The sequence below is a fragment of the Macaca fascicularis genome, chromosome 3 (assembly GCF_037993035.2).
Source record: "Macaca fascicularis isolate 582-1 chromosome 3, T2T-MFA8v1.1".
Classification (NCBI taxonomy): Eukaryota; Metazoa; Chordata; class Mammalia; order Primates; family Cercopithecidae; genus Macaca; species Macaca fascicularis.
Window position 1 is genome coordinate 193,362,781 of NC_088377.1, and position 13,625 is coordinate 193,376,405.

At 41.1% G+C, this 13,625-nt stretch overlaps 1 protein-coding gene across 18 annotated transcripts in view; it reads left to right on the plus strand.

The window, feature by feature from the left end:
- GALNT11 (polypeptide N-acetylgalactosaminyltransferase 11) overlaps window positions 1–13,625 on the plus strand; it is an 81,469-nt gene that overhangs the window by 63,321 nt on the left and 4,523 nt on the right. For all 18 annotated transcript variants that reach the window (XM_045388085.2, XM_015448310.3, XM_074036424.1 and 15 more), the window contains 5 exons: window positions 1,614–1,739; window positions 4,487–4,736; window positions 6,948–7,065; window positions 9,616–9,768; window positions 13,194–13,412. In XM_045388085.2, coding sequence (XP_045244020.2) covers window positions 1,614–1,739; window positions 4,487–4,736; window positions 6,948–7,065; window positions 9,616–9,768; window positions 13,194–13,412 — 866 coding nt within the window. The remainder of the gene's footprint in view (window positions 1–1,613; window positions 1,740–4,486; window positions 4,737–6,947; window positions 7,066–9,615; window positions 9,769–13,193; window positions 13,413–13,625) is intronic.

The following is a 13,625-nucleotide window of genomic DNA, read 5'->3' on the forward strand; positions in this document are numbered from 1 at the left end:
ACATTGGTACAGTGTGTGTGAGGTCCAGGGTTTTTCTGTCAACAGGTGGACCCACAACCCTCACTGCAGTGATACAGAACTGTTTCCTCACCTGGAGGGCCCTCATGTTGCCTCTTTCTAGTCGCACCTACTGCTTTCCTCTACTCTTCCCCAGTCCCTGAAACTACGACTCTATGATTTTGTTTCCATCTCTGATTTTGTTATTTCAAGAATGTCATATAAATGGAATCACACAATATGTGACCTTTTGAGATGGACTTTTTTCAGTTGGCATGATGCCTTGGCTTATGCCTCTCTTTTAAGTCTCTTACACTGATTGTCCCCAGATAAAAGTGGATTGCATTCTGATAGCTCCTCAACCAACTCTGAATGCCAGTATTTTATGATTCACTACATACTCTATATTCTATACGCCTTTCTTTAATTTGACATAGACTCTTGCTAAGAGTGGCTTTGTGTACCCAAACAGGATAGAAGGCTTTTTATTACACTGCTCATTCAGCTCTCAGTGACCTTACAAGAAAGGCCGGAAGCCCATTTTATAGAGGGAGAAATATAAAAATTAAGTAATTTGCTCAGGACCCCATAGCTGTTAAGTAGTAGAGTGGAAGTGAGACCTGTAGTCTGCATAGCTCCAAGCCTTCTGCTCTTTTCATGACAGCAGCCTACAGAAACACAGTGGTACAGGTGTATGCCAGTGACTTTTTCACACACTCAGGCATTTCTTAAGTGCCACTTGTATCAACATCAGAGTTGGTATATCAGTATACTTAAATATAGATGGTAAAGAAATGGACAGAGACTCATGGGAGCAAAATTCTCAAACCTTGGCTAAAAACAAACAAACAGAAAACCTAACAAATAAATCTGGGTCTGGACCAAGTAGAAGATTGGTTAATACTGATTTCTAGAATTTATGGTGGTTGTTTTTTTTTTTTAAGTCAACTTGTATTTTGGTTTTCACTTTGTGGCTATTTTATCTAAAAGGAAAAATTCATAATTTGGGGTGGTTTGTATATTAACTATGGAAAAAATTACTGCTTATTATCTTACATGATCTTTCAAGTTATTATGAAATATACAGGTGAGTGACATAGAATTCCTTAAAAAATATTTAGCAACCTTGGAAGAAAGATGCTGAATTAATAAAACAACATATTCAATGCTCTTCTTGTTATTCTTGGTAGGGGCAGTAGAAGTTTCTTAAATATTTTGAAATGGACTAAGACTTAAATTCCTTTGTAATAAAAGGCATTTATATCTCATTTTCTTTGTTATCACTGTGATTTATATACAGTCAGCTGAAAATTTATGCACTCGAAATACTCATTCCAAACATTGTTTATGCAAAGTATTGTGCTTGATGCTATGGAGATACAAATAAGTCTATAACTAAAGTAAGTATTCCTCTTGGCTAATATTCCAGCTCTTACCCTTCATTTCTTTCCTTCCTTTTTCTTCCTACAGGATAAGCTACAATACTCATTTAAAATAATATTCTATATTTTGTTTTATTGATGTGAATTTTAGCAAGTACTAGATACAACTTTAGCTGTAAAGTGTCTTTATATATGTCTCATACAGCTTGAATAATTGTGGGACTCTATTTTCAGATGATTTGAAAGGAGAACTAGATGAATATGTCCAAAAATACCTCCCTGGAAAAATTAAAGTCATAAGAAATACAAAGCGTGAGGGATTGATTCGAGGAAGAATGATTGGCGCGGCCCATGCAACAGGTATCACTTGTTAGCTTTGCTCAACTGGTGTTGGAAGACAAGGGCTCGAGCCTCAGCCCCTGTCCTGATTCTGCAAAGTCTATGAAAAGTGGTGTTTCAAATGGACATTGCCAGCAGGAGAGATGAGGCTGCTTCTGTTTGGGAAAGGCCTGTTCATAACTCCAGGCCTGCTTGCTACCCCAAAGCACGTAGTGGACGTAGTGGACGTAGTGCACGTAGTGGACGTAGTGCACGTAGTGGACGTAGTGGATGTAGTGCAGGTAGTGGATGTAGCGCAGGGGGCTGAACTCTCAAATCCTCAGTGTCTGTTTTCATAGCGACGCTTTTTGGATAGTTATTGCCCCTCAAATAGATTTTATATCTTGTTCACTTATATAAGCAGAAAAGCCCGGACCAAAATGTAACTGAACTTTTATGTTTTTAAATACAAAATTTAAAAGTATGAACCCAAACTGTTGAACTATGCTTTTAATTCTTAGTGCAGAGTGCATCCCTCTGGAGCTACACATCATTACTTTAATTGGTAAATGGATGTAAGATTGACTTACATAACTATATAAGGCATTTTCTTTAAAATTCCCTCTTAATTCTTCTGATTCCATCAAGGAGAAAGTCTCCATTGTTACTGGTATATCTTTAAAACCTTTCCATCATACACTGATCTCCCCCTTTAGAAAGAAATAACATCTCAATTTCAGTCTTCTGTAGAAAATATATCTGGTTAGTCTTCAATTACATTATAGATTCTGTTGTATTTCGTTTTATGGTTACCTATGTGTAATTGGTCTCCCTGAGTTTCATTTATGATTATAATTTTTAAAAAATTTAAAATAAATTTAAAACAAATGAATCTGTTTAAAAATGTTAGGTGTATGACATTGCAGGTAGTGCATGGACATGGCAAAAAAATTTTGAAAGTCATTTGAGAATGACGGAACTTGGTGGGGACATTCCCTAGCAGTGACAGCATCTACTGCAGTCCTTCCTGTATTCCACGCTCTTCTAGATAACCTGCCGCTGGGTTCGTGGTGGTCGGCACTGCTCACCGCCGCTCCCCCTGTGGAGCCACTGGTTGTGCTGGGCTGAACTAGGACTTCACTTTTAGAATCTGTCTTCTCTTCTTTCTCTGAAACCCACAGTGACCTGAAGCAATTAACAAAAAAGAGAAGCAGCTCCTCTACATCCCATCTGCAGTGGATGCAGACTGAATTCAAGGCTTCTGAGACTATTTTTTCTAGGTTTCTAGTCACGTAAAGATTTACTGAATTGACTGTGTGGAGTTATTCAAGGCAAAGCAATAGAGTGAAAATTGTGGGGTATTTTCAGTATTAAGCCACTCAAAACGTGGTTCCATTAGAATGCATGTTTACTGTGAATTGACTGTTTTTAGATAGCAATAGTTATTTAGGTTTTTTTCCCTTTATGATCTCTTCAGGTCCTCATTCAGATATAGTTTAGGATCTGTCAGAAGCAAGTCAGTTTGCGTGGAAGTCATTGTTTCAGGTTCACTGTGACCAGGTATAGTCTTCATTTAGTTAAATTGGTGTTAATTGGAAAAAGTAACACTTTTAGAATAAGAAAAGCTCTGAATCCATTTTCTCCTCTAAGCAATCATGATTGAATTGATCCCACCTCACCCCCACTGATGTGCATATGGGAGGTTCTGCCTTTCTGCATTCAGTGACAGGGGGGAGCTGCCTGCTGCCTACATCCCCACAGCTTCAGGCTGTTTACAGACACTGATCTGTGGGACTGATTCACGGGCATCATTGAAAACTGAGATACTGCTTTTATCACTAGTTGAAGTTGGATAAATAACATCTGGTGCTTTAAGTAGTTCATGTAAAATCTTGATACATTTCCCGAGTGCACTTTTAGAAAAACAATAATGCGACCTGATGATGAGATTCTAAGTTTCTCAACTGCTCAGAACAACCATGGAGCTCTTAAATTTGAAATTATATGTTAAAAAAAAAATCCTCAGTTCTGCTCACATTTATCGAAGGGAGCTTAAAGTGCAGGATAAAATGTTGATGATTTATATTTTGCTAGCTAGAAGAAAGGTGTATCCCATTGGCAGATGAGAGCCACTGAAGCGAAGAGGGTGGGGGGCAGTAGAAAGGAAAGGTGGGAGATGGAAGAAACAGAAATGAGCAAGAGGCGTCCCCGACAGCGCCCCCGGCTGCACCTCCCTCTGCGGGCGAACTGCTGTGTGGCAGCAGCCAGCCATGGTTACAGTGCATTTCCTCGTCACCAGTGAGAAGGCAGCTGTGTTCTCTGTACTCTGTTTACTGAGGCAGAGAGATGTATTATAAGTGTGTGCTAAATTTCGAAATATTTTGATTAAAATAATTGTAATAAAAATATCTACACAACTGGCCACTGTCGTGGCACCAAAACATCTTGAAATACTCAATATCTGGCCTTCCAGAGAGCTGACTTGTTCCTGTGAGACTGACTCCGTTTCCTGAAGAGAGTGAATTGCCTGTCCGTTTTCTCAAGAGGCGCGCCTGTGATTTGTATGGGTCCCTCAACTACAGCAGGACACTGCTAGCAGCATTACTGGCTGAGGGACGTCCTTGCTGACCATCAGCAGTGAAGTGTGGTGCAGCAGTTAAGCCGTCTGGGGCTGGCAGGGTGGCAGTTCGTGTTTCGTGCTGTGTCACCGCATCATCCCATTGGACGGGTGGCTGTGCCTAAATTGAGTGTTGCAACACTCTCCTGAGCCTCTGTTGTTTCCTCCCCAGGAGAAGTCCTTGTGTTCCTGGACAGCCACTGTGAAGTGAATATGATGTGGCTGCAGCCCTTGCTGGCCGCCATCCGTGAGGACCGGCATACTGTGGTGTGCCCAGTGATCGACATCATCAGCGCCGACACCCTGGCCTACAGCTCGTCCCCTGTCGTCCGCGGAGGGTTCAACTGGGGGCTGCACTTCAAATGGGATCTTGTCCCCCTTTCTGAGCTAGGAGAAGCGGAGGGAGCCACTGCACCAATAAAGTAAGATCGCCCCTTTGTTTGAAAAATTCCTACCAGTGGTTCCTTACAAGAGAAAAAAATGATATGAAAGATAATTCCTCCTTTGTAAGGAGCAAAAGTGTTGACTTAATTTGTACATTAAAAAATTCTTGAGTATGTATTGAATTGTATGCAGTCTGCCAAGTCCTAAGGAAAGATTGATGAGTAAGATACTATATGTCCCCTCAAGGACTTAGAGCCTTGTGAGAAAGGCAGACAGACCACGCCACCATTGCAGAGGAAGCCCTGGGAGGGCCCATGTGGTGTTTGCTCTTGGTATGTCAAACACCGTGGTGTATTTATTGTTCACTAACTTACCTTCAGTTGTTTGGTAACCTGAGTGATGCTGTGGAAAACATTAATGCGTAAGCCTTTGCTTCCATTAGGGTTTTGAAGTTGTATTCCTGCTAGTATAATTATTAAAGTCATAGTATAGGAATTATTTTATGTTCTCATCTGTGTTTCATCTTCTGTAATATAAATCTGCCCTTCTTTCTTATTTTTGTTTTCTTTAAAAATTTCTTATGTAGATTGAATTCAGAGAGGTTTGCCTGTATTTTAACTTTTTAAAGAATGCAACATTTGTTCTTGATTTGCCAGAGTGTGATCAAAATTGGTACTTTCTCCAAACAATGCCAGGATCTCAGAATGTTCACGTTTCAGTTATTTTTCCCCCAATTTACTTGTTATTGTTGCTGTCCATATAATTTAAAACCCAGAAGCCATTTCTTACATAGCAGTATTCACACAGGCTTGCCCAAGTATCTCCCCTTTATGTTACCCTGTTCCTTCTGCAGCTGCAGGCTCTATCCGGGATTGCTCTCGTCCTGGCTGAAGAACACTCTTAGTCGTTCCTTTAGTTGGACCTCCTAGTGATTAGTCCTCTGTTTTTCCGAAAATGTCCTTGTGTTTCAGCATTGTTTTGAAGAACATGTTACTCAGTATCCAGTTCTAGGTTGGCAGTGGCAGACATGCATGTTCTTTCAGCGTTTGAAGGCATCATTCAAGAACCTTCTGGCATTCACCATTTCAGACAGGAAGTCAGCGTTGTTAGTCTTACTTTGCTTCCCTTAAGATATTCTCTTTCTCATTGGCTGCTTACATTTTTTTGGTCTTGTTTTTAAAAAGTGTTTTTTGGATATGTATAAACATTGTTACTTTTTTGAAGTAACTAATTTGCTGCCAAATTCTGCCTTGTCTTTTTCTTTGAATATACTGAGCAATTAAAGTCTTTGCTTGATGATTCCATATTTGAAACCCCTGCGTATCTGTTTCTGTTGTATGTTGTTTCTCTCATTTTGCTTTCATATGATTTTATCTTCCCATTTGCCTGGTTATTTATTTGTTGCTTATTTATTTTTGCTTAGTGCCAGACATGATGTATGAAAAATTATAGAAATACATTCATACCTGGGATGATGTTTTTTCCCTGCAGAGATAATTTTGCTTCTCTTCTGCAGGCAGCTTGGCCCACTAGAATCCACACTCCCCTCTGTCTAGTTTTAGGAAGTGAGCGGACTGGAAGCTAGCTCGAGTCCCTGAGAGGACCAGTCTACGGCTTTTCTCAGTCCAGCACAGCGCTTCTCAGCCTTGGCACTACTGACATTTTGGGCCAGATAATTCTTTGTTGTAGGGGCCCTCTTGTGCATTTTAGGATAGGTAGCAGAATCCCTGACCTCAGCCCAGATTCTGGGAGCACCCTGCCACACAAACACATCAAGATGTGACAGCTAAAAATGCTCTCAACATTATGAAATGACCGTTGGGGACACAGTCATCCCAGTTGAGAGCCACTGGTCTAACGTGTGAGTCCAACTCCCAATGTGTGATGTTTGCCAGGTCTCTCCTTGGTGGACCTTAGAGCCCAGTTTTGATCCCCAAGGCTCTGTGAGATTGTCAGAAGGAATGACCATATCAGGTGGCTTTCTATCAGAAATGGTTATAATAGGAAAAGAACCTCTGAGACTTAGAAAAGTAGCCTTCGTATGCCAGATACTAGCATATTATTAGCAATCTAGAAAATTCAGTTGTATGGCCTGGCTCATTCTCTGATACTGGATAACATGTTTCATAATCATTAATTTAATTTTTATTAGTTATGTTCCAAAATGACACTGAGTATTTTAAAAAAAAGTAGTAGGTAAGATAACTGACTATGTGGAATGAGTACAGTAATTGTTTTCCTTTTTCGAGGTCACCAACAATGGCTGGAGGTTTGTTTGCCATGAACAGACAGTATTTCCATGAACTTGGACAGTATGATAGTGGCATGGATATCTGGGGAGGAGAAAACTTGGAAATATCATTTCGGGTAATTTTTTTGCATGCTCAATTGATAACTGTGTGTAGTGGAATATGATTTTCATCCATGATCTCATATTTTCTTTATGTTCTCCTTGATTATTATATTTTTTGAGATAGGGTCTTTCTCTGCCGCCCAGACTGGAGTGCAGTGGTGTGATCATAGCTCACTGCAGCCTTGACCTCCTGGGCTCAAGCGATCCTCTTGTCTCAGCCTCCTGATTAGCTGGGACTGCAGGCATGTGCCTGTAGTTTTTCTATTTTTTGTAGAGATGAGGTCTCACTGTGTTGCCCAGGCTGGTGTTGAACTCTTGGGCTCAAGTGATCCTCCTGCCTCGGCCTCCCAGAGTGCTCCATGATTATCTTTATTGACAAATTGTCCTTAATGAATGCTACCTTGCCAGAATCTGTGATATGGATAATATCTATTCGAAACGTCAGAAGTGTACATGTTGATCCATTGACTAGGAAAACAACAACAAAATGAAAAAGCATTTAAGAAGCCATATATTTATTCATATTTTTTTTTTGAGACAAGGTTTTGCTCTGCTGCCCAGGTTGGAGTAGAGTGGCATGAGCACAGTGGCTCACTGCAGCCTTGAACTCCTGGGCTCAAGCAACCCTCCCACCTCTCAGCCTCCTAAGTAGCTGGGAGTAGAGGCGCATGTCACCACACCTGGCTAATTTTCTATTTTTTGTAGAGATGCGAGTCTCGCTATGTTGCCCAGGCTGGTCTTGAACTCCTGGACTCAAGCAATCCTCCTGCCTTGACTTCCCAAGGTGTTAGGATTCTAGGTGTGAGCCACTGTACCTAGTCTGTTTCTGTGGATTTAGAGGTACAAGTGCATAGTGTGTGGTGGTAAAGTCTGACTTTTAGTGCACTCATCACCGGAATAATGGACATTGTACCCAATAGGTGGTACTTCGTCCCTCACTCCCCTCCCACCTTTTAGAGTCTCCAGTATCTGTTATTCCACTCTGTGTGTGTGTGTGTATATATTTAAATTATAAAAAGTATTGTTGTGAAGAATGGTTGGATATAAATTTAGAATATCTTAGTGTGCTAATTTAAAGGTTTGTTCTTTTTTTGTTGGTTTATTTTATCGATACTACCTGATACATACAGTCAGGGTGACCAGATTTCCCTGAGGCCTAAGACCATCCTAGTTCATCCCTGTTCTCTTGGAAAAATTAATAGCTTCCCATTGTACTTTCAGAAACAGCTCAGTTCGATGCTGCCTTATACCGTCACCCCGTGTATAGCTTACTAAGTCCTTTGTGTATACAGGTACCCCTGTCCTGAGGAAGAAATCCACCTTGCATTATCTGTCTTCTCCAATTGCTTAGGTTTGAAAGGTAACAGTGTAGGTGGGTTCTGTGGCTCAGAGGACCATGGTGCAGACAGTCTTTGGAAAAGGCAGAAAGAGGGCAAGGGGAGAGCTGAGACTTCTCCTTCCAAGCAGATATCCCAGTATTTCTCCCAACCATCTCCTAGTCCAGTTAGCAGAATCCCTATCAGATAATACCATGATACTTGTTCATATGTCCTTTTGTATTTCTGCAAATGTATTGACTACAGTATTTCTAAAAAGCAGGTTTTGGCTGGGTCCGTGGTGGCTCACGCCCATAATCCCAGCACTTTGGGAGGCCAAGGTGGGCTGATCCTGAGGTCAGGAGTCCAAGACCAGCCTGGCCAACATGGTGAAACCCCGTCTCTACTAAAAATACAAAAAAATTAGCTGGGCGTGGTGGTGGGTGCCTGTAATCCCAGCTACTCGGGAGGCCGAGGCAGGAGAATCGCTTGAACCTGGGAGACAGAGGTTGCAGTGAGCCAAGTGCCACTGCACTCTAGCCTGGGGGACAAGAGCAAGGCTGTGTCTCGACAACAACAACAAAAAAAGCAGGTTTTCATTCTGTAAGTTTTAGAATGTTAGGGTTAAAGGCGTAATAGATTTTATTGTGCATCTTATTTAATAGATTTTATTATTAAAAGTTCAGTCTCTTTTATTTTATTTTTTTAAAATAAGGTAATCAAGTCCCACAAAAACGAACTTAACTCCAAAGTAATTCAGATAGTCAAGGACAGAATTTAGACCAGAGCTAACGTCTTTTGAATCTTAATCTGGAGTTATTCTATATATTTTATATTTAAAAATCTGTTTTCTAAAAAAGAATATGCATTGTATAAGCAAGTACCTGTGAAACTGAAATGAGAAGACCAGGTAATAAGCACTTCTTGTCCTTAAGTGCCTAACATCAAGTCTCTTGATCTGTTAAAGCGACAGAGTTGGGTAAGTGCAATTTCAGACACATGGTAGTAAATGCTTACTATGTGCGTTGTTTTAGAATTCAGTTCCTTGTAATGATAAAGACAGGTAATTTTTAACAATGTGTGCCTTCTCGTTTTCTTCTGTTTGAATATTTGTATCTAATGAGATGTAAATATCTTGCCAAGTTTCATAAACACCTATTGAATAAAGATTAATTTCATTGAAAATTCATACATTGGTTTCACAATAACATGAGGCAACTGTTCACACGTGTTTTTGCTTCTGACCAGATCTGGATGTGTGGCGGTAAGCTTTTCATCATCCCTTGCTCTAGAGTAGGACACATTTTCCGAAAAAGGCGACCATATGGATCTCCTGAAGGCCAGGACACCATGACACACAACTCTTTGAGGCTGGCACATGTCTGGTTGGATGAATACAAGGTGAGATGAAATTTCTTGTTTAGAAGGATGAATGATAGGCCAGTAGTGACTGGCCTAGTGATAGCTTTGGTTGCTTTACTTTTCACTCTGGCATATTTCTCTTGGTTAACCTTCACCTTAGGGCCGACTCTTTCTAGTTTCCCCCCACCCTCTTCACCTAGTACTTCACTTCTTTTTGGTTCTAATCTGACTCTTGTAATTTTGTAAGTGTCTACTCATACAAATGGAATCATAAACCACGTGGTCTTTTCCATCTGGCTTCTTCAGTTGAGCACAGCGTTTTCGGGTTTGTCTGTGCCGCACCATGTATGGGTCTGCATTCCTTTTCATTGCCAAATAATATTCCATTGTATGAACAGACCACATTTTACTTTATCCATCCAGCTGATCAACATTTAGGCTTTTTCCACTTTTTTTTTTTTTGAGACAGAGTCTCACTCTATCACCCAGTCTGGAGTACAGTGGCGTGATTTTGGCTTACCGCAGCCTCCGCCTCCCAGGATCAAGTGATCCTCCCACTTCAGCTCCCTAGGGACCGCAGATGCACGCCACCATGCCCGACTAATTTGTGTATTTTGGTGGAGATGGGGTTTTGCCGTGTTACCCAGGCTGGTGTGAAATTCCTGAGCTCAGGCGATCCACCTGCCTTGGCCTCCCTAAAGTGCTGGGATTATAGATATGAGCCATCACGCCTGGCCTGTTTCCACTTTTGACTGTTACGACAAATGCTGCTGTGAATTTTTTTTTTTTGAGACGGAGTTTCACTCTTGTTGCCCAGGCTGAAGTTCAGTGGTGCAATCTCGGCTCACCGTAACCTCCACCTCCTGGGTTCAAGTGATTCTCCTGCCTCAGCCTCGGCCTCCCGAGTACCTGGGATTACAGGTGTGTGCCACCATTCCTGGCTACTTTGTTTTTTTTAGTAGAGATGGGGTTTCACCATTTTGGTCAGGGTGGTCTCGAATTCATGACCTCAGATGATCTGCCAGCCTTGGCCTCCCAAAGTGCTGGGATTACAGGCGTGAACCGTCGCGCCCGGCTGCTGCTGTATTTGTGTAGTTATTTTTTAAACATTTGTTGTGCACCTCCTGTATGCCAGGCTCTGTGTTAGGTTTTTGAGGGATAAAAGATGAATAAGGGAGTGCACAGTAATGTTTCACACCGTGAGGAAAATGTAAACAGAGACCTGTAGTGTGTGCTGGAGTGAGAGGGACAGAGCGGTGCGCTGTGTTTGGTGGCAGTAGGGACTCCACGGTGTTTCTTCTATAGCACTGTTTATCTCCCTTCTCCCTCCTTGACCAGACTTTCAGGTCTAATTCCATGCTCATCTCTGAACCATCACTGGCTACCATAGTTCTCAACACATGGTCCCAGTCCTAGCCACTCTCTGAGGAGGTCTGCCAGTTTAAAATCATTTTCAGAGGTTAATACAGTATTTGCCTCTTTGACCATGTTGACATTGCACTGAGTGTGTAAAATCAGGCGAGTAAAGTGGCTAGTGCCTTAGCATAAATCGAGGCATCATCACCCATACTGTAGTCACTGCATTCTTCACCAGCACTCACTCAGAAGACAAAGGCCAGTTTCATTTCTGAATGTCATTGATATAATAATAATTTTAGTAAATCTCAGTGTGCCTTTTTAGTATCCTGTGTGAGTACGCATGCTCACACAGAACGCACTTCTGCTGCGTACTGAAGTACAGTGGTTGGTTCAAGGAAAAACACTTGTGCGGCTGTTTGGGTTGTGGGCGGAGCTAGCCACTGCTTTCCAGGAACGCTCTTTTTATGTGTTAAGACTGACTGACTCACAAACCATAATTACTCATATTTGGGTAAAACGAACTAAATAATGAAAATGAAAACAACTGACAGTATTTGTTGCAAATGATAAAATTCAAGCTCTCAAGTGAAAATTAGAATTTGAAAAACTTACATTTACCACCAGGAGCTTGACAGCTTCCTAGTACTTAAAAATTTTACTTGGCCGGGTACGGTGGCTCACGCCTGTAATCCCAGCACTTTGTGAGGCCAAGGCAGGAGGATCACCTGAGGTCGGGAGTTCGAGACCAGCCTGACCAACATGGAGAAACCCCGTCTCTACTAAAAATACAAAATTAGCCGGGTGTGGTGGTGCGTGTCTGTAATCCCAGCTACTCAGGAGTCTAAGGCAGGAGAATGGCTTGAACCCAGGAGGTGGAGGTTGTGGTGTGCTGAGATCGTGCCATTGTACTCCACCTGGGCAACAAGAGTGAAACTTCATCTCAAAAAAAAAAAAAAAATTTCTTTACTGAGGAGATCAGTGGTTTTATATATATATATATATATATACACACACACACACACACACACACATATATATATATAAAATTTTTTGATATTGTATGGTGAAATTTTTCAGTATTTGGTAGAACAGCACAATCCAGTGGACTAGTATTTTCCAAATGATTAATGCAGGCTGTTACAAAAACGGGTGGAAGATCCATTCAGAGAGCCATACAGACCATGAGATTTTATTTGTCTTTTTTGAGTCAGAGTCTCACTCTGTCGCCCAGGCTGTAGTGCAGTGGCACAATCTCAGTTCACTGCAACCTCCACCTCCCGGGTTCAAGTGATTCTGCAGCCTCAGCCCCCAAGTAGCTGGGATTACAGGCATGCGCCACCGTGCCCAACTAATTTTTCTATTTTTTTCATAGAGAGGGGGTTTCACCATGTTGGCCAGGCTGGTCTCAAACTCCTGACCTAAAGTGATCTGCCTGCCTTGGCCTCCCAAAGTGCTGGGATTACAAGTGTGAGCCACCATGCCCAGCCAATAGACCAGTACATTTTAATGCAACCGTGTAAAAATCTTAGTATGATTTCATATTCCGCGTTGTAACTAAACTTCAAAAGTTATTGAATTTTGGAGTAGTGTTAACCCCATAATTATATATAGGTTGTAATCTTAAAAATATATATATTTAACCAAAACAACACACAGCAGCAGGCTAAATGCAGATGTGAGAATTTAGCTGACTTGTTTTAAGCCAGCCAGCCAGCAAAAAGGTTTGCAAAAATATAAAGCAATGTCACTGTTCTCACTAAATCTTGTGTTTGTAATGAGTTTTTAATTATTTTAAGGAATTAATAATTTGTAGGTTTCTCTGTTTTAATTTCTGTATGATAAATATGAACAGACACAGCCCACACACGCAGACCCTCCTGGGAGTTTTCCGTAATTTTTAAGAACATCGATTACTGAGACTCATGAGTTTGAGACCCACTGATCTCATATATACGCCTGTTTCAGTGATTCTCAGATACAGTTTAAGGTACATGTTATCATCATTGTTAGTAATGGACTTCATCGTGTAAAAAATACCTATATCATTGTATAATCATTTTTAGCAAAAAATTTGATTTTCTTATTTTTACTTTTTTAAAATTCAGGAGCAGTATTTTTCCTTAAGACCTGACCTGAAGACGAAAAGCTATGGAAATATCAGTGAGCGTGTTGAATTGAGAAAGAAGTTGGGTTGTAAATCATTTAAATGGTATTTGGATAATATATACCCAGAGATGCAGATATCTGGGCCCCACGCCAAACCCCAACAACCCATTTTTGTCAACAGAGGGCCAAAACGACCGAAAGTCCTTCAGCGTGGAAGGGTAAGAAAGCAAGTCTTTTCCAGGTGTCTTATGAAAAGCGTTTGATATGAAAAGTTTTGAAGTGTCCATAAGCTTTAACAGATGACACTGTGGATTTAACAGAGTCTAATGACAGACTTCAGCTTGCCTTTCATTATATTGTTTATGAGAACTTCCTCTACGCAAGTGTAGGACCTCAAGTGTAGATCCTTGCCTTGCCGGCATAGTTGCCTT